Source organism: Phoca vitulina, unplaced genomic scaffold, assembly GCF_004348235.1.
Source record: "Phoca vitulina isolate PV1807 unplaced genomic scaffold, GSC_HSeal_1.0 scaffold3, whole genome shotgun sequence".
Taxonomy (NCBI): domain Eukaryota; kingdom Metazoa; phylum Chordata; class Mammalia; order Carnivora; family Phocidae; genus Phoca; species Phoca vitulina.
Window position 1 is genome coordinate 84,904,807 of NW_022589706.1, and position 24,247 is coordinate 84,929,053.

General features: G+C 40.1%; 1 protein-coding gene across 2 annotated transcripts in view; it reads left to right on the forward strand.

The window, feature by feature from the left end:
* EGF (epidermal growth factor) overlaps nt 1-24,247 on the forward strand; it is a 97,432-nt gene that overhangs the window by 68,783 nt on the left and 4,402 nt on the right. For both annotated transcript variants that reach the window (XM_032401007.1, XM_032401006.1), the window contains 9 exons: nt 758-925; nt 1,829-1,978; nt 5,075-5,185; nt 9,640-9,756; nt 10,451-10,573; nt 14,076-14,198; nt 15,558-15,702; nt 20,427-20,591; nt 21,789-21,906. In XM_032401007.1, the coding sequence (XP_032256898.1) occupies nt 758-925; nt 1,829-1,978; nt 5,075-5,185; nt 9,640-9,756; nt 10,451-10,573; nt 14,076-14,198; nt 15,558-15,702; nt 20,427-20,591; nt 21,789-21,906 (1,220 nt within the window). The remainder of the gene's footprint in view (nt 1-757; nt 926-1,828; nt 1,979-5,074; nt 5,186-9,639; nt 9,757-10,450; nt 10,574-14,075; nt 14,199-15,557; nt 15,703-20,426; nt 20,592-21,788; nt 21,907-24,247) is intronic.

Below are 24,247 nucleotides of genomic sequence, written 5' to 3' on the forward strand. Positions count from 1 at the left end.
TAGATAATAAATGACTTGTAAACAGCTTGGCTAATAAGGGAAGGAAAAAGACAAAAGGAAGCTAGAGGGGCCTGGGAGATGAGGATATTAATCAGCTAAGGGAAGGCAGCTAGTAGAATAGAGAGTGAAGATGTAAAAGAAAGGGGTGATTGACAGAACAAGGTGCAAGAGAAGGCAGGAAGAATGAGACCAGAAGTACAGGCCAAAGCACTAATACTAGATAACAGGAGAGATAAGGAGGTGGGGGTCCGATGCAGGGAAATGTGTTGCTGGAGATGGGAATTTAAGGAGACTACTATTCAGTTACTTCAAATTGTTAAAGATCCTTACAACGACCTGTGAATTTAGTCTACTACTTACTGTTGCCACTCAGAAGACAAGGAACTTAATGCAAAGAGAGGTAAAAGAACTCACTGAAGTTTAGTCTATAGTGACAGAATCACCAAACACAGAAACATTGCCGCCCTGGCCCCCTCCTTCTTGATACTCTGTCAGTCAGCCCACATTCTCCCACTCCCCAAATGCTGTGTGACAGTGTGAGGACCTCATACCCCGCGGTTCCCATTCTAAGAGGAGGTTCCCTCATCATGTGGGTTCTCCTTGCTGCAGGCAAAAGTAGGGGCATGTATCTTGCTTAGCAGCTCTATTAAAAGAATGCTTTAGTGTGGGAATCGTGTGAGCATGTTGTAAGCCTTGTTCTTTTAAAAATATTCATGGCAAAGACAAGATGTATGTAATGGATTTAAACTGCTTCCAGGGCACCCATTTGCTGTGGCTGTGTTTGAGGATCATGTGTGGTTCTCGGATTGGACAATGCCATCGGTAATAAGGGTGAACAAGAGGACTGGCAAAAATCGGGTACGTCTCCGAGGCAGCATGCTGAAGCCTTCATCACTGGTTGTAGTTCATCCATTGGCAAAACCAGGTACACTGGACATGTCACACAGTGTTTCTTTGGCTGGCATCTGTAACTATTTTAATTGATAGGAGAGGAGGAGGGGGGTATTGCAATTCTCACTAATTTGGGTAGATGTTAAGATTTCCTGAGATTTGGATTGGGTTTAAATTGAGACAATCTGATAGTGAATTTGGGCTTTATCTCTCCATTCTCATGTTGACTTCTCCTGACCAGCTTCTACTTAAATTGTTCCTTTTCAAGGAGTCTTGGGTTGGGCGCCTGGGTGGCTCAGTTGGTTAAGCGACTGCCTTCGGCTCAGGTCATGATCCTGGAGTCCCTGGATCGAGTCCCGCATCGGGCTCCCTGCTCGGCAGGGAGTCTGCTTCTCCCTCTGACCCTCCCCCCCTCTCATGTGCTTGCTCTCTCATTCTCTCTCTCTCAAATAAATAAATAAAAAAATCTTTAAAAAAAAAAAAGGAGTCTTGGGTTAAAGTCACTGAGGGTGAGGATGAGGGATGGGGGCGATTTAGACACCTGCAGTAGAAGCTTCTATCTCTACTGGGGCCTTTCCCTAAACCCCCCACCCCCCAGAGTGCCTGTGAGTGAGCATCATTCAGTGTCCTATAATAACTTCCTTCTGAATTGCCCTTTGTCAGTTTGACTAGATTATGAGTCAGGAAATAGGGATCACATCTGCCTAAAGAGCTTCTTGACCAAAGTCCTGGCTATACTCAATAAATACAAGGTAATAACATTCTGAGCTGATCTTAGAACTGGCTCCGTTAGGAACTCTTCTGAAATAGCTCTTGATATAGGCTCCATTTAGATATACTGAGTTTCTCCCCCCAAAGGCTGTACCCTGTGACTTGTATCAATGGCACTTTTTTGATCTCCAAGCCCATCTGTGAATGTACCTTTTTCCCCCCCAAGGAGCACAGCCCTGCTTACATCAAAATGGAGGCTGTGAACATATTTGCCAAGAAAGGTTTGGAACTGCTCAGTGTTTGTGTCGTGAAGGTTTTGTGAAAGCCCCAGATGGGAAAACGTGTCTGACTCTGAATGGTCACCAGATACCGGCAGGTAAGATGATAAATTGTATGGCTAAAGTATCTTATTTTGACTCAGGAATATAGTTCTACATCAATCTCTATGCTTTTGCTGATGTTTAATATTTTGTATTATTAAAAGCTTCCCTGCTTTGGGGCACCTGGGTGGCTCAGTCAGTTAAGCGTCTGACTCTTGGTTTCAGCTCAGGTCATGATCCCAGGGTTGTGAGATCGAGCCCTGCATCGGGCTCTGTGCTGGACGTGGAGCCTGCTTAAAGATTCTCTCTCTCCCTCTGCACCACCGCCCCCCCCCCAAAAGCTTCCCTGCTTTCAGGGATGCCAAGTATTTTTGTTTTGTTTGTTTTTCTGCTCTGCAGAGTTTGGGCTCCTTATTAAAGACTAAATTCAATTGACCTCCTCTAGTTATAAAATTAACAAACAAAAGATAATATCCAAAATGTTGAGTTCCAGTCCTCCAGCCCCCCATTTACAGTGGAGTGGCCCAAACTTGGAAAAAATATGCCAGCATTTTACCACCCCAGATAATGTTCAGAGACATTTTGTTTAGGCATTTTATGGCCTCAATTTTAGTGTAGTCATATACAATCCTTCTACTACATAACTGGTCTTAATATGAAAAACAAAGTCCTTTATAGTAAATAACTGTAGGGAATGTAGCCTGAGAAGGCTTATGATCCATGTTTAAAAAACTAAATATGACTTTGAGGAAGAGGAAGGAAGAAGAAATCAAATGTGTTGTGTAACCAGTAGTTCTGATTTGCTTCCCTTGAATATGTATGCAAGCAATGAAGGAGTCATTGGATTCATCTCTTGATATCTTCATACCAAAAAGAATTTAAATGTTATTAAAGATTTTTTTTTAATTCGTTTATCTAGTAGGCATGGTATAAGTTAGGTGATAGATTAGCAGCAAACAAATGGGTTGATTATCCATGGACCAGAACTGGTGATTTTGGATTTTCAGAATTTTCTATTGATTGTTGCTTTAGAAAAAAGAGTTCTCAATATTTTTGGTTTTAGGACCCCTTTACACTCTTGTTTTAAAAGATTTATTTATTTATCTTAGAGAGAGAGAGAATGTGCGCCTCCCCATTGAGCATAGAGCCTGACACTGGGGCTCAGGGCCACAACCCTGAGATCATGACCTGAGCCAAAATCAAGAGTCGGACACCAGGTGTCACCCAAGGACCCCTTTTCACTCCTAAACATAATTGAAAACCCCAAAGAGCTTTTGCTAATGTGGGTTATATCTATCAATATTTATAATATTAGAAATTAAAACTAAAAGTTTAAAAAATATATCTATTAAACTTACAATAATATTCCAATATGTATGAGCACAATATATTTTTAGGGAAATAAATAAAATAACGATTTTCTAAAACAAAAATATATAGTGAGCATAATGGCACTGTTTTGCATTTATATCCTAATGTCTGGCTTAATATAGGGCAGCTGGATTCTCATATCTGCTTCTATGTTAAATCTGTTGCTGTGTTGTTTTGGTTGAAGCCTACGAAGAAAATCTGACCTCACATAGACATGGATTTGGAAAAGAGAGGATTGATCATTTGATAGCCTTTTCAGATGACTTTTTTGTATATCTTCTTTTGATACTATGGCAGAACTGTACAGGTCATTCTTAAACCATAGTTGCAGTGTGGAATCTGAAGCCGTATCAATAAACTTTTTGTAACCGGCTACGTTAAAATCCAGTGGTCTGTTTTGTACTTTGAGTGGCTCTTTTACCAATGCGTGATTTTGTGGCATTATGTTGGTCATTTGAAAATACAGATTGGCTGAGTTGTGCGTATCTTCCAAGCGTCACACACACTTACAAGTCACATTCATTAATTGTTACCATCAAACTCATTAGACAGGTCTTTGAGTTTTGGGATTTTCATCAAGCTCAGGGTAGTGGAGAAAATTTTTCAGAATTCTACTTTTCACTTGAAAGCTGAACTTTTATCATTGGCAATAAGTACTGTCAATTCTTTTTCTTGAAACGACAGACTCACCTCATTTTTGAGAAAACGCTTGCCAAATTTCCAAGTGTTAATAACATCCCTTGTCAGTCAGCCTTTCAAGTAAAAATTATGTTCAATGAAAAAAGAGGCTAGTTTCAGTTTGCAACTCGAAGAGTACGCAAGTGCTTTTCCTCCAGACGACCAGACGTCCATCATAACTTCAGAATGTACCCAGAGTGTTTTGTATATACTTTCCATTTAATTATATAGAATATTAAAGAGCCAAGTATTCCATGGTTGAGGTTTTAAAAAATTAGTATCTTACCGCTTCATCATGGTTCTTCTTAAGTGAGACAGGATTTGTGTGTGTGTGTGCGTGTGTGTGTGTGTGTGTGTGAGAGAGAGAGAGAGAGAGAGAATGTGTGCGGCGAAGAACATGACTTTAGTTGAGCTTGGTCCCATTGCCTTAATTCATGCTGAGATGCCAGCAGTCTTACATAATGTCTAATGTCACATGTATTTGCATTTTGCGAAAATAGTTTTGACCTTATGGACTCTGTGCAATGGGAACCCCGGGGGTCCATGGACCACACTTAGAGACCACACTTAGTGTTTTAGGGGATCCATTTTTCCCATGTACTGGGGAATTGCATAGGTCCCATAGCTATGTCAAATTATGGCTTGTTTATGCCCTTCCACATTTCTAAATACAGGTAAAATAAGGCTAAAATAAGTATTAAAGCAGCCTAAAGGAGAAGGAGTGTATATGGAAGGCAGGTTGGGGAGATCATCTTATTAATTTGTCCTTAGTGATGGTGGGCTGTGACTGTGAGTTGATTATGTCCATATGGATTTTAGTATTCTACTCTTACTGTTTTTGCCAGTACCTAAAAGAGTCCTTCCTGTCTTTTTGCCCTCTGGCTCCCCCGACCCTCAACCATCAAGTGCGCTGAGTGATACTTGGAGGGTATGGTGTAGCAGGCAAGATTTTCTAAGTCATCAGGACACTGCTAGTTTCCCTGAATGCTCTTACTGTAAGAGTAAGTCTAAACTTACAACCAGCAAATAGCCATAAATATAAATTAAATCAAACTTTCTTGATCATAAAAGGTACAGTAACTGTAACTTCTGCCCTTCACTAGGTAGTGAAGCAGATCAAGTAATGCCATTGGATGTCTTATCCAGGAATAGAGGATTTGAAGATAACATTACAGAATCTCAGCATTTGCTAGTGGCTGAAATCATGGTATCAGGTATGAATAAGGAGTTCTCCAGTATAGCTTTGGTTCCAACAATTTCCATCCTACCAGTTAGAATCCTGAATTAGCTCTCTAACTTTGGCTAAGTGTACACAAACCTAGTGAAGCCAAACTTTGGACTCAAACTTTGGTCCTTCTTCTTTTCTGAACCTTGTGCCTGAGGAAGGTGATTCCATGTTAGACTGGACATGAACTTTACTCATTGAGAGTCTTTGAACTGAAACTTTTTGGAAGAAATCTAACTTAGAAACAAAGGTGAAAAATAAGACAGAACAGATTTGAGTGTGTCCCCATCCATACCTAGTAATTTTGATATTTAGCCCATCTAGCTATATACTTCCATTAGGGTGAAAAGTAGATAGTAACTGATACGCAAATATAGGTTGGTTGCTTCAGCTGCTCCAGAGTTTACAAACAGCAAATGTTAGAATTGTGTTCTTCTATATTGCACATTTATCACCAAGATGCTAAATAATTTTTCAGTATTTAACAACTTCAGGGAGCCTAGTTCTTTTATACTCTATATTCAAACTGGGCTTCACTCAGCCCTAGAACCTCTGTAAACCTCACCCCTTCTTCACTGCTCTCTACCTGTAATCAGTGCAGATCTACTTTGAAACATTTTATTTATTTATATTTCTAAGATTTTATTTTAACAAAATATCTGTGGCTAAAAATAAGTTTGAAGGCTCCACATTAAGACCTTAGATACACTGAAAGTGCTCATCCAACTTTTGTGGTCTACAGACTACTTTGTCTGTGTATAAGACCCTGGAGACCGCTTACCTCTCCCTATAAGAACTTATCCGTACAGCAGTGCCTGGGTGACTCAGTTGGTTAAGCGTCCAACTCTTGATTGCAGCTCAGGTCATGATCTTAGTGTTGTGAGATCGAGCCCTGCATCAGGCTCCCCAGTGGGTGTGGAACTTGCTTAAGACTCTCTCTCTCTCTCTTTTGGCCCCTCTTCCCTCCCTCTCTCTAAAAAAAAGAACTTATCAGTATGATTTTTTAATAAAATACACAGAGGTGGATATTTTTGGTAATAATAATTTGTATGGAGCTTTAGAGTTTACCAGGCACTTTACCCTCCAATTTGATTCTTTTTTTTTTTTTTTTTTTTTAAGATTTCTTTCTTTACTTGAGAGAGAGAGAGAGAGAATCTCAAGCAGACTCCCTGCTGAGCACGGAGCCCACCATGGGTCTCGATCTCACAACTCCAAGATCATGACCTGAACCAAAATCAAGAGTTGGAAGCTTAACTGACTGAGCCACCCAGGCGCCCCTCTAATTTTTTTTAAAGCACATAATGTATATATATAATACATATATATGTATAAGTTCTAATTTGATTCTTATCACAACCCATCACTTTACAGATTTGAAAACTGAGACTAAGATATATTAAGGTAATGAGTTTACCAAAAATTTTGAAAATGATGACCAAATAATTAATTCATGTCAAGAGAAAGTCTAGAAAACAGCACACTAAGAATATTACTCATTTAGTGATTATTTAATAATTTTCTAAATGCTGTGCTAAGCACTAGGGATATGATGATGAGCTAAATATAGCCCTGTTCTCCAAGGTCACCGTCTGGTGTAGAGACAAATAAATGATAGAATAAAACAGTATAAATAAATATTAGCAGTATTGAAAACCATTTAAAAGTTGCTAAGGATCCCTGAAGGTTCCCAGAGCATAATTTGAAAGACTAATGTTTGGGAGATTCAAAGACCAAGATAATGACAGGTAGTAAATTGACACATGGGTGGGATAGGGGAGTGATGAGAAGGCCAAAGATTTGGAATACATATACTGTATAATAGGCTGTGTTTGGCTTCATACCTGAGACTATCTTGTGCAGAATAGATGGAATTGACTGTCTTTGTGAAAACTGCCTCATCTTTCCATATCTGAATTGGGTTCTATTTTGTCTTAGTCTATAAAGTTTTAGTTCTACTCATGTTAGGCTAAGGGGTCATATTATATCTCACATAGTGAGATTTCATTTAAATAAAGTGTCTATGCTAAAAAGAATTTGAAAACTCTATAATAGATTTTAGGTTAGGATCAATATATTCTTATTCCCCAAAGACACACAGACTGCTACGTAGCAAGTAGATCTGTATACAACAAGACAAAGAAATTCAATCATAAAAAGGTTTCATTGTCAAGTTTACTAAAATAATGAGTTCTTCTAAATTCATGAATAAAATTTAAAATTCTTAACATGGCCTGCTGGGCGCTAGCTGAACTAGTCCTTACACACCTCACCAGCCTCAGTGTGTGCCTTTCTGTGCTCAACTTTTTTTTTTTTTTTAAGATTTTTATTTATTTGACAGAGAGAGAGAGTACAAGCAGGGGGAGGGGCAGGCAGAGGGAGAGGGAGAAGCAGGCTCCTTGCTCAGCAGGGAGCCCAATGTGGGGCTCGATCCCAGGACCCTGGGATCATGACCTGAGCTGAAGGCAGATGCTTAACCATCTGAGCCACGCAGGCACCCCTCTGTCCTCAACTTTCTATGGCCGGCTTCACTTACACTGGCCTTGTGTGTAACAGACAGATGCTGTGTTCTCAGCCCACAGTGCTCTTTCTACACCCTTTCAAGTCCTGTGTATCCTTCAGATCTCAGCTTCAGATCTCACGCAGAAAGCTTTTCCTAGTCCCCTAAGCAGGTGAGATGAGCGTTATTTCAGCTCTCTTAGAACCTGGGGCTGTTTCTTGAGAGTGCTTATCTCACGTGTACTTCAGTAACTAATTGTACAAGAAAGCAGAGACCCTGTCTGTGTTCTCCATCAGCTCTCATGTAATAGGTACTTTTAAAAATTAATTTTAGTAGTTTAACTAATAGGCCCAAGAGTCTTTTCTAGTGTGATAAGGCTAATTCTGATTCAGACTGTCACAATACTCTTCTTCTTTATCATCCATATTTACATATGTATAAAATTTATTATTCTCAAGTCTTTTTTTTTAAATCACTTTTTTCCCCAAGTCCTTACAATTATCATGTGAAGTAGACTGGACAAAAAGTGTCACCCATATTTTGGAGAAGAGAGATGTGAAGCCCAGGCACTCATTTCTTCCAGAGCTAACTTGTGGAAGAAAGAACTTTGGCTATAGCCCATCTCCCACCCCCCAGTGGCATATCCATTGCTTTTCATTATGCAAAAGCTGCCTTGGGGTTTGCAAGTTACCAAATAAATCCTGAATCATATTCTAATTTAAGGCAATTCTGCAAGTGATTTAAAATGTCTTGGGTAATTGGATCTTGTCCACTATACACTGAACAAGCCTTGTGACTTGAGAGCTAGTCTTCCAAATAAATGCCAAATCAAATGGATAATTGATTTAGTCTGAACTTATCCATCTCGAAGAGTCATGAGTGACAGGAGATGACCAAGCAAGAATGAAGGGCATGTGTTCCCACAAGAGAAATCTCACACAAATAGCTAAGCAAATCAAATGCAATTACCCAATGTCTGCATTCACATGGAACCTGAATCCTACTTAGATCATCTAACTTTCTTTAATTTATGGGCAAGTTTAGAAGGCTTCTTTTACCTCTTCTGTACTCAGATGAGCAAACTTACCAGTGAATAGAGAGATGATAGTTTATATCCTGCTGTGGTATGTCAGATCCCCCCAACTCCAACTGTGGCATTTGGAGAATGATTATATATATAAGTAGTCAAAAGAAAAAAAAAAAAAGAACTTGCTCATGTTTATGGCTCAACATGCAGCTCTGTCCCCTGGGGGATTTGCATTTCAATGGAGTATGAAATGAAATGATCCATTTACAGCATTTAGTTTATATGGTTCATGACTTTGTAAAAGCGCCTTGAGGTTTGCAAGTCACTGCATAAATCTTGACAATAAACATACATTGTGACATACATATTCTCATATATATGAGACATAATTTTAGTACATTGACAATAAATCTTTTTATTGTATCTTGTATTATTGTAATAAATTCTTATTTATCATGTCTCTGCCATGTTGGTACACAGATCTACTTGTTAAATATTAGTCTGTGTCTTTTGGGGAGATAAGAATATATTGACCCCTATCGTACGTCATAATGGTTGAGAATTCTCAAATAAACAATAAAAGGTTTGATATTTGAGTCCATTTACTCCTGGAAATTTTATAGTTCAAGTTTGCAAATGCTTTTTAAAAAATTATAAACAAGTTCACACAGGGCTCTTTGAACACCAATAGTTCTTTAAGACTAAAGATTTACTGAAAGCATGTAAATGGGAACATATAGCTTATGGACCTTTTAATATAGATATAGCTTACAGGTCAACTAATTGTTTCTCTTTGGAGGTTAGGCTGTCCCAGAACTTGGAAAGAAAGTGCTGGAATATTCTGTAGAACCCAAAACATTCAAGCCCATTTTCCCCCTAAGGTCTGCAAATAATCTGATGGGGTTCTCGCTGTTTGCAGATGCTGATGACTGTGGTCCTGTGGGATGCAGTACACGGGCTCAGTGTGTTTCAGAGGGAGAAAATGCCACATGTCAGTGTTTGAAAGGATTTACTGGGGATGGAAAACTATGTTTTGGTAAGAGCAAAGGCCAATACACATATCTGGAAAATAGTGAACCAGAAACATTCTTTCAGATAATACTGATTCAAAAGCTCCAGAGGATTTATGTAATCAGCAGGATGGAATAAATTATTTGATATTAGTTAAAAAGACAAAGGATGGCATATATAGAGTATATGAAACATATAGTATGTTGTTCTATTACAGTGAGTTTGTATTAGAATTATGTAATATATGCAGTTGCTATTAAGGAGAAAATTTTATAATTGGCTTCAGAAGCATGAATTTGAGTTTGAGTCAAATTTATAAATTCACCAATGACAATAAAAACACAACTTTCCCCCCTAAAACCTGAGGTCATAAGTTTTAGTTTAATAAATAGATTGTGCTGGATCGATTTCCATTTTATACTGAATGCCTTGAAATTTTAAGTTAGTGGTTGCTGTAAAAATCTCAGTTTTTATGGTCTGAAACTCTGGCACAATCTGATTTATTTACACATACTTAGCTAAGCAGACACCTAAGCAATCTGTAAAAATTGATTCGGAAATGAACTTTATGACCAAGATGCAGAGTCTGCATTACATTTGCAAACAGTATCTGTGAGTGGCTGAATGATTATATGTCAGCTTATACTTATTTTTTCCTACGATTCTCATTTATGCCAGGATTGTCTACACATTTCACTAGTTCATCGTTTTGCCCACAGATATGGATGAATGTGAGACGGGCATCACAATTTGCCCTCCCACCTCCAAGTGTGTCAATACTGAAGGTGGCTATGTCTGCCGGTGCTTGGAAGGCTACCGAGGTGATGGAATTCACTGTCTTGGTAAGAGAGCGTGTGTGCCTAGGGAGGGGGCTGGAGGCAGGCCTCAGAGGATTGGGAAACACTGTGGGTGTGGTGGGTCGAGAAAAGACAGGATATAATTTAAGTGCCATACACGTTAAGACTAAGAGAGAAGTTGCGTGACCTGTTCAAACGGACATATCTCAATTCTGGATGAACAGTCAGGGTTGTGCCCTTGTGTTAGGATGGGACTAGTCAGCTTCAAGACCCTGCAGAGGTGGTGGGCCCCTCTGCTTTCCAAATTCTTTCTCTCGCGGTTGAGTGACGCCAATGCCTCATCAATACTCCACACCTCGAGCCATCATGGGGCTTGGGGGGAGTCCTACAGCATTTTCGTTATCCTTGCATTTTGCAGGTGAGCCATGGTGAACTGCAGAGCTGATGGAGGCTTGTTGGAAGTCCCTGCTCTGTGCACAAAGGAAAGGGGGAGTGGTTCTGTGAAAGGGCTCATCAGGCGGCTCTTGATGAGTGTCAGTAGATGGGAGATTCAAGACACTGACATTTAGATACAAGTAAAGAGTGATTAAGACCTCTTTCATAATCACCGTCCTCTGCCAAGGTCTGGGTGTGGCTTCTGGGTTGGGAGCTCACTCAGTGGATGTCTCGTACCCTGCCAGGTGTCAGTAACATAGTAGCACCCCACAAGTGGGGACCTGCCTAAAGTCATCCTAGCCCAGTGAAGTGCTCACCGGGAGTTTAACAGGGCTTTCACATGTCTCTTCCAGTATTTTCTTTGCCTTCTGAAAACATACAAATCTTTTCACGGTAAGGGGCAGATGACCTGATAAGAAACTGAAATGATACTGCTTTCTCCCACATGCTGAGCTTAAAGATGAAACATCAGTCATGACTCCCAAGTTTTTTTGGATCTGGCTGGTTTAAATCAGACCTTTATCAGATTAGTTTTGTGGAGTCCACAGTCACTTGTAAATACTCTTTTCAGCACACAGTTGGCTGTCAGTTAGGAAAATATTACTGCTCTAATTAATTAGGCTCATAGATAATTTAGACAAGCAGGCTTTCTATTTAATTTACTTTGAAGAGAAAAGAAGGCATACTTTTTGGGTGTTTAAACTTATTAAACTCTGTTTCTCTGTTACTAACCTACCTCCTTCCAGTAGTGAACATGCAAAAGGGTACGGCCCAGCGTACCTGGTTGGCGTGGAGTCCTCACGCCACATGGAAGAATGGGCTTATTCCTGTTTCTCTCTCTCTCCCTGCCTTTCTCCCTCTCTGTCTCCCTTTCCCTCTTCCTCTCCCACTATCACTGCTTCTCTTTCCCGCCCTCCTTCTTTCCTTCCTCCTTCCAGATATATGTAGCTATAGTGCTTTAAACCATGCTTGGAACATAATAAATGCCACGCAAAAATAATAAGTTATTCTTATTCTTAGGAGTGGTTGTATTTCTTGGCTAAAAGTATATCTTTGTTCTTGCTTCTTGGAAAAGCTCTCTCTGACTCTCAAGGTTCATTGAGATTATAGAAATTATAGAGATATAGAGACTATAGAGATTTCATAGAAATTACAACAGGAAGTAAGCAAAAAAAAAAAAAAAGACTCAATTTGAGTCATTTGGGATAGCAGCAATTCAATGTGACAAATATTTATTTGGCACCTATTAGTGCAAAGACACAGTACTCATTAGTGTGAGGAACACCAGAATGATGGAGGTAGTGCTTGCTTGTGAGAAGAGTAGGATCTGAGAGACAGGGAGCTGTGAGAAGTGGTGAAAAGGGGTATGCATTATGAGGGAAGTAAAAACTACAATGAAAGTTCCCAACTGGAAGAATATCTGTTTGAGGTATTAGGAAAGACTTCATGAAGGAAGTATCACTGTGGATGGACCTTGGAGCATGAGTAAATTTTCATTAGGCAGAAATGGGAAGGAACAGGGAGAATTCCATGCATGAGCATATGACAGGTCTATTTGGGGGCGGAGAATAGCCTACAGGAGCACTAAGTATAGTGTATGTAAACTAGATGGCCTTTCTGCTGTGGTTTGGGGATAGGGGATCTGGTGTCTCTTCCTTTTCTTATAAGAACTTCAATCCTATTGGATTAGGGCCTCACTCTTGTGACCTCATTTAACTTTAATTACTTCCTTGAAGGCCCCATTTCTAAATATGGTCACACTGGGGGTTAGAGCTTCAACATAGAGATTTTGGGGGAGATACAATTCAGTTCATAACAGGTGGGTTGGATTACATATGTAGAAGACTAGAAGCTGAGGGTCAGTCATTAGGGTTTTACTTCTCTAGACAAACCCTATCCAGTAGAACTATAATATAAGCTACCTACATAATTTAAAATTTTCCAATAGCCACATTACAGAAAGTACAAAGAAACAGGTGAAATTAATTTTTATATTTTATTAAATCCAACATATCCAAGATATTAATATTTTAATATGTAATCAACATAAAAATCATTGAGGTATTTTATATTCTTTCTTATTTTGGTACTAAGTCTTCAAAATCTGGTAGATGTTTTACACTTACAGCATATGTCAGTGTAGACCAGCTGCAGTTCAGGTGCTCACACACACCCACATGGTGATGGCTGCCATATTGGGCAGCTCAACTCTAGGCAACAGAGAGCATTTGAGTCAAGGGGTGCAGTGATGGGAGATGTGCTTTAGGACGTTAATCTGGCACTGGTGTTTAGGAGTAGAGTGGGGGAGATACGGGATGCAGGGAATGTAGTGAGACTGTTCTTCTTATAGTAATGTAAAATTGAGGAGAAGAAGGATTTAAATGTTAGGCTGGTGGTAATTGAGAAAGAAAACATCGGTAGTTGGGAAAGAAAGGGATGACTTAGTTTATATTTATGCAGAAATATTTTATTTGCTATAACATGTATGTCAATGACTGGATGTCTATTTGCAACAGTTAAGAATGAATCTTTAGGATCTGATTTTCTAAATATTTTTCTAGAGCTAGTTTACCCATCTCCAACCTTCCCACTGAACTGTGTGTTGGGATGTCTCCTTTCCTCCCAAACACTGGGAAATCATCCAGCCTTATTTCAGGAGTTTAGAACACCTGAATGGGCAGGCAGCTGAGGGATCCAGTTCATCCTTGTGTCCAACATTCATGATTGAACTTTTTATTATTTATTTATTTATTTATTAAGATTTATTTATTTATTTATTTGACAGAGAGAGACACAGTGAGAGAGGGAATACAAGCAGGGGGAGTGGGAGAGGGAGAAGCAGGCTTCCTGCAGAGCAGGGAGCCTGATGCGGGGCTGGATCCCAGGACCCTGGGATCATGATCTGAGCCGAAGGCAGACGCTTAACGACTGAGCCACCCAGGCACCCCCATGATAGAACTTTTTAATCAAAAAAATAAGAGGCTCTGAGAACATGCAGCATGGCAGAGGTTGAAGATGCTCCCCTCCCAGAATGTTGGCTTTTCCAGTAATATAACCCTTTGTCCTCTTCTGCACCTCACTTTTCTCTTCCCTACTCCTTTGTTTCTGGCAGATATTAATGAGTGCCGATTGGGCATACACACTTGTGGGGAGAATGCCACCTGTACAAATACAGAGGGAAACTACACCTGCATGTGCGCCGGCAGCCTGTCTGAACCTGGGCGGATATGCACTGGTAGGTTGGTGGGTGGTCTAGGCCCAAGGAAGGGACTTAATTCTGGAAAATTCTATACCCCAATGTATTTGCTCTAGAGAGTCTAGGAATCATTCGATTCAACCCGGCTGGTGAGTTTACGTTCCTGATTAGGTGGATGCTAAGCTTGGGAATGTGAAGTAGTCCAAGTTTTCTTAATTTGATAACATCTGGAAGAAATTCTTTTTCTATTATTCACAATTCAATAAAGGTGGGAATACAGGTGGTTCTCTTTATGCGACTAATGTCTTAATTTGTAATGTTGATTTCTGGGGCTGCTGGAAAAACTTTGCAGGTCAAGGCAGGTCAGGAAGGATGTCTGGACCCTTAGCATTTTGAATCACTTTTAAAGCTTTTAAAATATTACCTTAAAAAAGTAGTGTTTCTTGATCTGAATTAGAACTTCAGCTCTTTTTTCTTTCTTTTTGAATGTTAACGGTTGACTTCTGCTTCCTTGAGGCTCTCCCCACATGGCAGTGTCTTCTCACCACCTGTACCCCAGACGGGAAGCTGGCTTCACCCAGACCCTGGAAACCAGGATCAGGGGCTCTTTCGCCACCACCTCCCGCTGTTCACCTGTTTCAGCTCTGCAAGCAGGAAACATCTTAAGGAGGGAAATTTCCACACTTATTTGGGTCTCTTTTTTTAACACATTATTTTTCTCAGATAATTTGCTCTTCTTATAGTATTGAAAGACTGCTAATATTTATATAGTCAGCTACACACCCTAATGTTTTCCTTTTAATGAGCAGAGAACTATTCAATAAAAGGGACTTTACCACTTTGACATTCCCTCTGTTACGGTAACATTTCTTTTCTGTCAGATTTGCTAGTCTTGTCTTTGAGGGCTCCCCTGATATTTACATCATTTTTAGAAGAAAAACATTATATGGGAGAAATTTTTGAGGCTTCCAGGACACTGGGGGTAAGGGGCTGTATATTGGTGGGTAGTTTATAAACCATAAAGAGAGATTTTGTTCAGTGAGACCCTCTTAAAGCTAGCTGTCACTTCACATCATTGGTGGCTGTTTGTGGATGACAGACGGCTTTCATAATGAGACCAGTGACTCGGGATTCATGCAGTAATGTAGAATTGACCGTTCTCTTACTTGCCTCCAGTATGCTTTATGTCAGACAACACTGAAGCTAAAGAAAGAATGGCTGGCTTCACGGTGAATGACATGAAGTCTGGTTAGGAAAGTGAAAACTAGAGCTGCTTCTGAGTTCTTGTCACTAAAAGACACTAGATCACAAATTGTTCACAGAGACTAGTTCCGGATATTGACCCCTGAAAGACCTAATCACTTCAGAAAGTAAAAGTAATGTCTTTGATTCTTGTAGACTCTACGTCTCCTTCTCATCTCATGGAGGATGGCCACCCTGCTGTGAGAAATGGTTACCGGGAATGCCCCTCATCCTATGACGGCTATTGCCTCTATAACGGTGTGTGTATGTACATCGAAGCAGTTGACAGATACGCATGCAAGTAAGTCAAGCTGTCCTTGTGATGGCACAGAGATATGAGACTGCAGTCCATACCTTTTAGCTAATTCATAAAATTCGTTTCAAGGAGTTTTTTCTGTAATTCGGTTTTTGCTAGGGAAAAACATATAAACGCACATATATAAATTGTGTGTGTGTGTACGTACGTACTGCACCCTCCCTGCATATCATCCCCCAACCCCCAAGCTGCCAATGGTAAATATACATTTAAAGAATTGGTGACTTTCCGTTTTACTTAACTTGATGTCACTACTGGTACAATCTGGGGCCTAAACCTCTTGTTCTGGCTGAAAAACTTAGGTTTGTGAAAGAATTCCTTAAAACTTTATTTTCTGTCTCATATGTGGAGAACATCTACAATATATTTCTGAATTTACAGAAGTGTTATATATACACACTGGACTTCTTACCTTCAATTTTCAAAACTAGAAAAAAAATTATTTTTCTTCAGTTTCTAATAGTTGGTGTTTACACTTCTGTTACTTAGTGACAATTGCTGGAAGCAGTCCCTGCTTCTCTTTGTTCCTTTTTTGTCCCCGTGATGGTTTCACAGTGTGCACAGTCAACTGAAAAGTAGGTTTAGGGTGACCTGAAATTATAGGTCCTCCCACCGTACTTACTCAGAAAACATTTCCCTTGCGGCAATATCTAGTTCTGCATCAGATTTTACTTTTAGTGGATTTTGTATTTTCAAGTCAATCAGAGGGAACTGATAGGTCCTGAAAAATAAATAGGCACCCCGTGGCTAGACTCCTGACTCATTGATAATTTCTCCATGCCTGAGGAAGAAGTGATAAAATATTCTGATCCTCAGGAATAGATGCTATAAGCTTAAAGGGTTTTATTATTTTATGAATAATAATCAGCAGAAACATAGTCTAAATTGTTAGAAGAGCAAGTTATATTCTGTGACAAAGTGAATGGCCTTGCATTATAAATCATGTCAGCTAGACAAAAGTAATGAAAAATGCTCGTGAATATTAGTGAAAATGACTCAATTCTCATAGAATTCTACCCTCATGTTCATATTTGCATGCTGTAATTTTCTAACGTAAGTCCAATCTTCACAATAGTTATCCTTGATTTTGATAATAAGAATCAATTTTTTTTCTTGTTCATGGTTCCTAATTATCCTAAATAATGAAATTGTGAAGATCAATGTCCTACTTTATTAGATCATGGTTTGTTTTTCTCGATGATACTTTCACTTTAGATTATAAGAGACATTACAATAATGTGAAGGGTACTTCACAATTACGAATTGCATTTAGTACATTATTTTCATTTGACCTGATAGCATCAATTCATTAAATGATTTATGAACTCTTTAGTACACTGCTTTTCTTTCTGTCATTAAATCCTGATGAAAATATCTTATTCCCTGATAATGTTTTAAACATGAGTTGCTACAAAATGACGATTAAACTAGAGATAACACTCACATTTAAGGACCTTTAATCAAAAGCAGTATTTAAAATATCACCAGAGGTCCCACTAATCTAGATTGTAACTTTGTTTTTGAATTCTACATTTAATAAAAATGTGGTTTAATCAGACATCCAACCCTTTCCTCCTTTTGTCTCGATGACTTCACCTTGTATTTTTAAAATTCTATAATAACACATCTCTAGGAGTGCTCACCACTCTAACTTTTATTAGAAACACTTCATCAGCATCATTCTGCAGAGTGTTCTTAAGACCATGAGAAGGTTTATAAAGGGCTGTTCTTTCCTTGCTCGAAGGCAATGGGAGCTCCCCTTAGATACAGAGATCCCCTGGTTGCCTGGGGTGCAGAGGATGTGAGAACTGAAGTCTCTATGCCTCATGTCTTCCTCAAAGGTTCCCTGGTCTGGAGAATCTCAGAAGACCAAGCCTCCTGAGCTAAGAGGAGGTCCTCATTCATTCTGGTTTGGCTTTGAACCAACCCACATGCTTCTGGCCAGGTCTTCTTTAGACCAAGCTGCCCCAACACCAGTGCTGTGAAATGTTTCATGAAAAAAGAGTTGTGTGGTCAAATCAGTCTGAGAAATGCTACATACTCTAGCCCTCAGTTCTTGATCATAGTACACCACAATGTGAAAAGTCTTGTTGACCTTTCTTTAGTCCAGAATTTCTTGAAATTATTTGACCAAATAAACTCAGATTTGAATAATTTATCTGAATAAGTAAACCCAGAAATCTTTTGCTTGGTTTAACAGAACCAATTAATAACCCAAAGAACTAGTAGTGGGGGACCCATCCGTGTGAAATGCTGGCCAACTGCTTTGGGCCATATATGGCTCAGAGAGGCCTCAGTATTCCAGCTTGCCTTTGCTCCCCAGGACTCTTGCCCATGTGATTGGCATATTCCTTGAGACCCCAAAGTCTCTGAGATTAACATCCAACAGTTTAAAAGTGCTGCTAGGCATTGGTAATAAATGACTATAACCAAAGATAGTTAGAATTAAAACAGTATCCAGGAAAGCGTGGAATAACGTGATGGTCCTTTATACTTCCTACACTTAGATCCTATCATCTCTTTCATGATCCGTTCTAGAAGAATAGCTTTTCAGGGGTGCATAGAGCATAAAACCCTTTTAGGAAGTAGCCCAATGTAGCAGAGAGAACACAGGCTTTGAAATCAGAAAACCATTTGGATCAAACCTGTCATTCACTGGCTAAAAGCAAAAAGACAAAAAATAACAAGTATTGGCAAGGATGTTGAGAAAAAGGAGCCCTCATACACTGTTGGTGGAAATATAAATTGGTACAGCCACTGTGGAAAACTGTATGGAATTTCCTCAAAAAATTAAAAATAGAAATACCATACGATCCAATAATTGTAGTGGGTATTTACCCAAAGAAAAGGAAAACACTAATTCAAAAAGATATGTGCATCCCTATGTTTATTGCAGAATCATTTACAATAGCCTAGGTATAGAAGCAACTGAAGTGTCCATTGATACATGAATGGATAAGGAAGATGGTGTGTGTGTGTGTGTGTGTGTGTGTGTGTGTGTGTGTGTGTGTGATGGAATATTATGCAGCCACAAAAAGGATGAGATGTGCCATTTGAGACAACATGCATGGACCTAGAATATATTAGGATAAGTGAAATAAGTCAGACTGAGAAAGACAAATACCATATAATTTCACTTCTATATGGAAGCTTAAAAAATGAATAAACAAACAAGAGGCAGAATCAGACCTGTAAATACAGAGAACAAACTGATGGCTGCCAGAGCGGTGGGGGTGGGGGGATGGGCAAAATGGGTGAAAGGGAGTGGGAGATACAGGCTTCCAGTTTTGGAATGAATAAGTCACGGGAATAAAGGCACAGCATAAGGGGTATAGTCAGTGATACTGTAATAGTGATATATGGGGACAGATGGCAGCTACACTTGTGGTGAGCAGAGCATAATGTATAAACTTGTCAAATTGTTACATTGTACTCCTGAAACTAATGTAACACTGTGTGTCAGCTGTATTCAACCAACCAACCAACCAACCAACCAACCAAATCCCTGCCATTCACCAGCTGTATGACCTGGTACAAATTACTTAACTGCTTTGAGCCTCACTTTTCTCATCTGTAGAATGGGAATCTGCTCTTGAAAGTAAAATGAGTAAAAGTGCCCCGCACAGTGTCAGTCAGATACATAGCGTGCTTAAATGCTAGTTTCATTCTTCTTCTCTCTTAAAGTGACTTTCCAATGCTCTTACGACCATCTCAAGGTAGAACTGGGGCTAGGATCTAGATCTCCTGCAGCTTCATCTCATGCTTTTTCCGGGCTGTCTCTTCCCACCAGGAGGACCAGTATCAATTCCCTGGGCATTCATTCCTTCAGGTCCTTTTGGAATGAGGTGTGGATAGATAGTTGACCCAGCGCTGAGCGGGGAGGAAATTCCTAACAAGTGAGCAGCTCAAAATGCTTAATAAGTTATTTTTGAAGTTTATGCTCCTGTGAAGAGTAGAATACAATTGTACCCAAGATCCCGTAATTTCTGGAAGTATACATTCCCAGTAGATGGCAGCATTGTTTCATTTACTTTTATCTACGTGTTTGCAGCGTGTGGTGGTGGCTGGTAATGCTAGTTAGGGGTTTCACTAACGAAACACCATGAAAGCCCCTTTTCTTCCATTTAGTTTTTTCTCCCGTGAGGAAAGTACACAAACGTTCACGTGTTGCCACTGAGACCTTTCCTCTAGGGCCAGTGGTGATTTTTTATTTCCTTGGCTAACAAGGCTGTACTTCCTGTTCAGAGACTACACGCACACTTTTATAAGCCTGGTCTCCAGTGAAGGACTCTGCCTTCAAATTCTTCCTTCCTTTGACCTATACTCTCTGCAATCTGGCCAAACATTTGTTCAAAAACTCTCTTGGCTCTTAGGGCAGAGTTGCTTTGTGTTGGTCTTAGAGGTAACTCCTCAGGATTTTAGCCTAACAGAAGCTGATCTTTAATCAATGTTCTGCAGTGCCTTATAGAGGTGGTATGCAAATAATCCCTCATCAATCCCAGGGCAAACAGACCACAGGGGGAAGTCCATGCTGCATTAACTTGTAAATCAGAGTGTTTTCAACTGACCCCTGATGGATTTTCCATATGCTTCTAAAGAGCTGAGTCTGGAAATGCAGAGGGTGAAAGACAGCCGGATATCGAATCTGAAAATATATGAGCGGTTTTTGGCCAGGGCTTAGCGCTGACCTCTGTTGTGTGTTGTTACAGCTGTGTCTTTGGCTACGTGGGGGAGCGATGTCAGCACCGAGACTTGAAATGGGAACTGCGCCACGTTGGCCAGGGGAGGCAGCAGCAAGTCACCGTGGTGGCCGTCGGCGTGGTGGGGCTCGTCCTGCTGCTGCTGCTGGGGCTGTGGGGGGCTCACTGCTACAGGTGACCTTGTCTTTCCGTTGGCACTTTCAACCTCCCTCTAGCACCTCCCAAGGGAACGCCTGCCTCCTCGAGATGAACTTTTTCTACACACTTGCCACCTTTGTTTAAAAGGGGGAATAAGAGTAAAAGAAAACAAGAAATGGCTGAGGATTTCACGGCTCTAAAGCATCAGTGGTTTTACAGTCCTTGTCAGTATATCTACATCGTTTATGGGGTTGTTACTGAGCATAATGCAATTTTATATTCCACTTTTTTTTCTCTTAGGCATCACCTGCTTCCCCCCCACACCCCGCATAGGCTGCATAGTTAATTTTGCGTGGCTGCCTTCCACTCAGTCGATTTCCCGCAAAGTATTAACTTCTGTTCAAGAGAATCAGTACTTTCCCTCACTTGGAAGGTCCTTGGGGTTTGTGTTTTCAGTAATTTCAAGGTAAAAGTTAAAAACTGTGGAGCAAAAATATTTATACATTTAATTAAAAAAATAATACTATATTAAGTTGAGGGGATCATTTTCCATTTTCTTGCCAAGGACTTTATCTCCCCCTATCATCAGTGTCAAAAGACATTGTGTGTACAGTTAGTTTGTGCTGTACAACGTTATTGAGCCATAACACTTCTGGGCAGAAGGAAACTTTGTAGAATTACCTAATTTAATCCTGAATAGCCTATGACCCACTTAACTAATGGCCCCAGTTCTCTGGGAATGTAGGGAATACCTGTACCACCGTGGGCAGGTGAAAATCCTCCCTTTACTGCCCTTCCCCTCAGGGCATGACACCATGCCTTCTATAGACTTTGTGCTTTGTGTTTGTGAAACAAATAAATATTTATAAAGCTAGGTTTGGAGGCAAGAGACCTATTCTATTTCCTAGCTTGGCACCTCTGAGATAGTATTCTCTTGGGTCCTCCTCTCTGTGTGCGTCTGATGCCTTTGAGCAGGAGGGGGCACCAAACTAGTGGGAGGAGCCCAGGCATCTCACAGAACCTTGGAAAAAGTGAAATATCTGGGAAGTTCTGCAGAAAAGAATGCCTTAGAAAACCTAAAGTTATGCTCCTAGTTTTCTTAATATTTCTTCTCTCTCAGACATTTTAAGTACCTACATTTCAGTAGCAAAAGCAGGTGTGCCTGACCATCACTGAGTGGGCTACTAGTTGTGTTGGGTTTTGAAATTGTCTCACATTTTGGCTTTATTGCAGGACTAAGAAGCTGCCATCAAAAAATTTAAAGAGTCCTGATGAAGAGTCGAGCAGAGAAGTTTGCAGTAGCAGGTCTACAGACAGCGAGGCTGGGATGGCCTCTTGTCCCCAGCCCTGGGTAATGTGACCAAACTACATGAAGCAAGAAATTGACTTCATATGGATCCCAGTTCATTTTTTCTCTTTTTTTTCTATCCTGTAGCTTCTTATGGGTTATGTGAAAAGCCTTTCCCAATTTTTAGGTAGTCTCTTTCAAATTGATGTCTTAAAAGCCCAAGATTATGCTCTACTTCTCTTTCTTTTTTTTTCCCCCTTGTGTTTGTTTATTATTTTATTTATTGTGTTTGTTTATTAACTTACTTTATTGAAATGGAGTTGATGCTCTAATTTTCTTAAGATTTCTTTTCTTAAAAAAAAAAAAAGATTTCTTTTCTTCACATACATTTTAAATCCCAAATTTCAACAGCAAAATAATTGCCAGATGTAGCAAATAAAAATACAGAATGCCTTGTTAAATTCATACTTACAATGAATGTTTAAATTTAAATTCAAATTTAGCTACGTGTCTTGTATTTTATCTGGCAAACCTATACATTTTCCAAAAAGCACAGAGATTGGGAAGTTCAAAATGCTTCATAAATTACCCACTTCAGTAACTGATCTTGAAACCATATAGGGCGAGCTTGGGCTAGGCTAAGCTCCCTTGAAACTGTTGGAATTTCCATTTCCAGGCACCTGTCAGTGACAACTTGAGTAGTTCAGTGTGTACTGCTGGTATTATGTGTGGCATGAATTGCGGAAGAGGCTGGAATATATGGCAGGTCCATGGGGGATTGAAACCTGTGGGTGAATAGGGAAAAGTTTATTAGGGAGATGTTTTGGAGGAGTAGAGGCAACATTTCTCTCCTTCCCGACCACGTTCCCATCCCCTACCTCCACTCACTGTGCTTTCCCAGAGAGGAGCTTCCTTGTGGCCATGCTTCTACCTAATCGGGGATCGCCGATCCTGCCTCTTAGAGGCATTCAGTGTATACTTGTTTTCTGGCTGAGACTTAAACTACAAATACTTAAAATACAAAAATCAAATAAGAAATGTGAAGTCTAGCCTGACCCTCCTACTAATTGACTGTCTTTTTAAAAAAAAATATTTTATTTATTTATTTGTCAAAGAGAGAGAGAGAGCACAAGCAGGGGGAGCAGCAGAGGGAGAGGGAGAAGCAGACTCCCCACTGAGCAGGGAGCCCGATGCGGGGCTCCATCCTAGGACCTGGGATCATGACCTGAGCCGAAGGCAGATGTTTAACCAACTGAGCCACCCAGGCGCCCCCTAATTGGCTGTCTTAATCTTCAGCAAGTCACTGAACTCCTGTTTCCTCTTCAGGACACTGACGGGTTTGGATTAGATGACCTCTGAGATCCCTTCTGTATCTTTGGATTCCATAAGTGTGTGCTCCTGGGTGGACTTACCTACAGAAGGTCCTCAGTTCTTTGAGCCCTCATGACTGTGGACTTCTAAATGACCTATATTGTGCCTGTCGGTCTATATGGTGTGTCATTCAGGTTTTGGGTAGCAAGTTTAATTCATGGTATTGAAATCATGGAAAGGAGGGAGAAACAATCTGTATCTAGTTTAAAAAAAAAAATTAAAACACTTGGCCACTGTCATTAGCAGCTTCTTGGCTCAAAGCTGTGGTAGGAGGCCTCGGGCTGCTGAGCTCCATGCCCCTCACCATCATAACCGTCCACCATAATTGTCATTCACACCAGCCACTGCTGCAGATAGCAGTGGGAGTGGGAGAGAGCCGAGCATCTGAACTAGCAGGAGAAGCAGCAGAACCGAATCTGGTTCCATCAGCTGTCTTCCCCACCTCAGCCCAGAATTCTAGGACCTCTGTTTTTCTGGCAGAAAAACATGTGGCTGGGAAATTTGCAGTGCAGAGGGCTGGATTTTGACTTTAGTCAGAAATAATGGGTATGTGCCCTGAAACAGTGGGTCGTGCACTGATTTGGCAATATGTTGCTGCAGTGAGACCATTAACGAAGAGAAAGCAGTGAAGGATAATTAGCATTGTGCAAAATAAGAAAATGAAAACACATGTTCATGGGATTCGCCAACATTTCTCTCCCTAATTGACTCCAGTCGTTATTCTTCCTATACTTTTCTCAAAGAGAAATACGAGCAGGGAGGTGGTTGTTTTTTTTTTTGTTTTTTTTTTTTTTTCCTATTCCCTTTTCCGTATTGTATTTCTGAGTTATGGGCCCCTCCTGTGGAGGGCCCATTTCTGAACCAACAGAGAGCATGATCAGCTAAAATCTTGGGGCAGTCCCTCTGCTGGGTTACTGATTGGTGAGGGAGGACTTTGCAAATTGCACTCTTTGTCCTAGGGCATGAGATAACTTACAGCATTGATCTATTCTTTTTTTCATTGATCTATTTTAGTATCAAATCTATCTAGTGT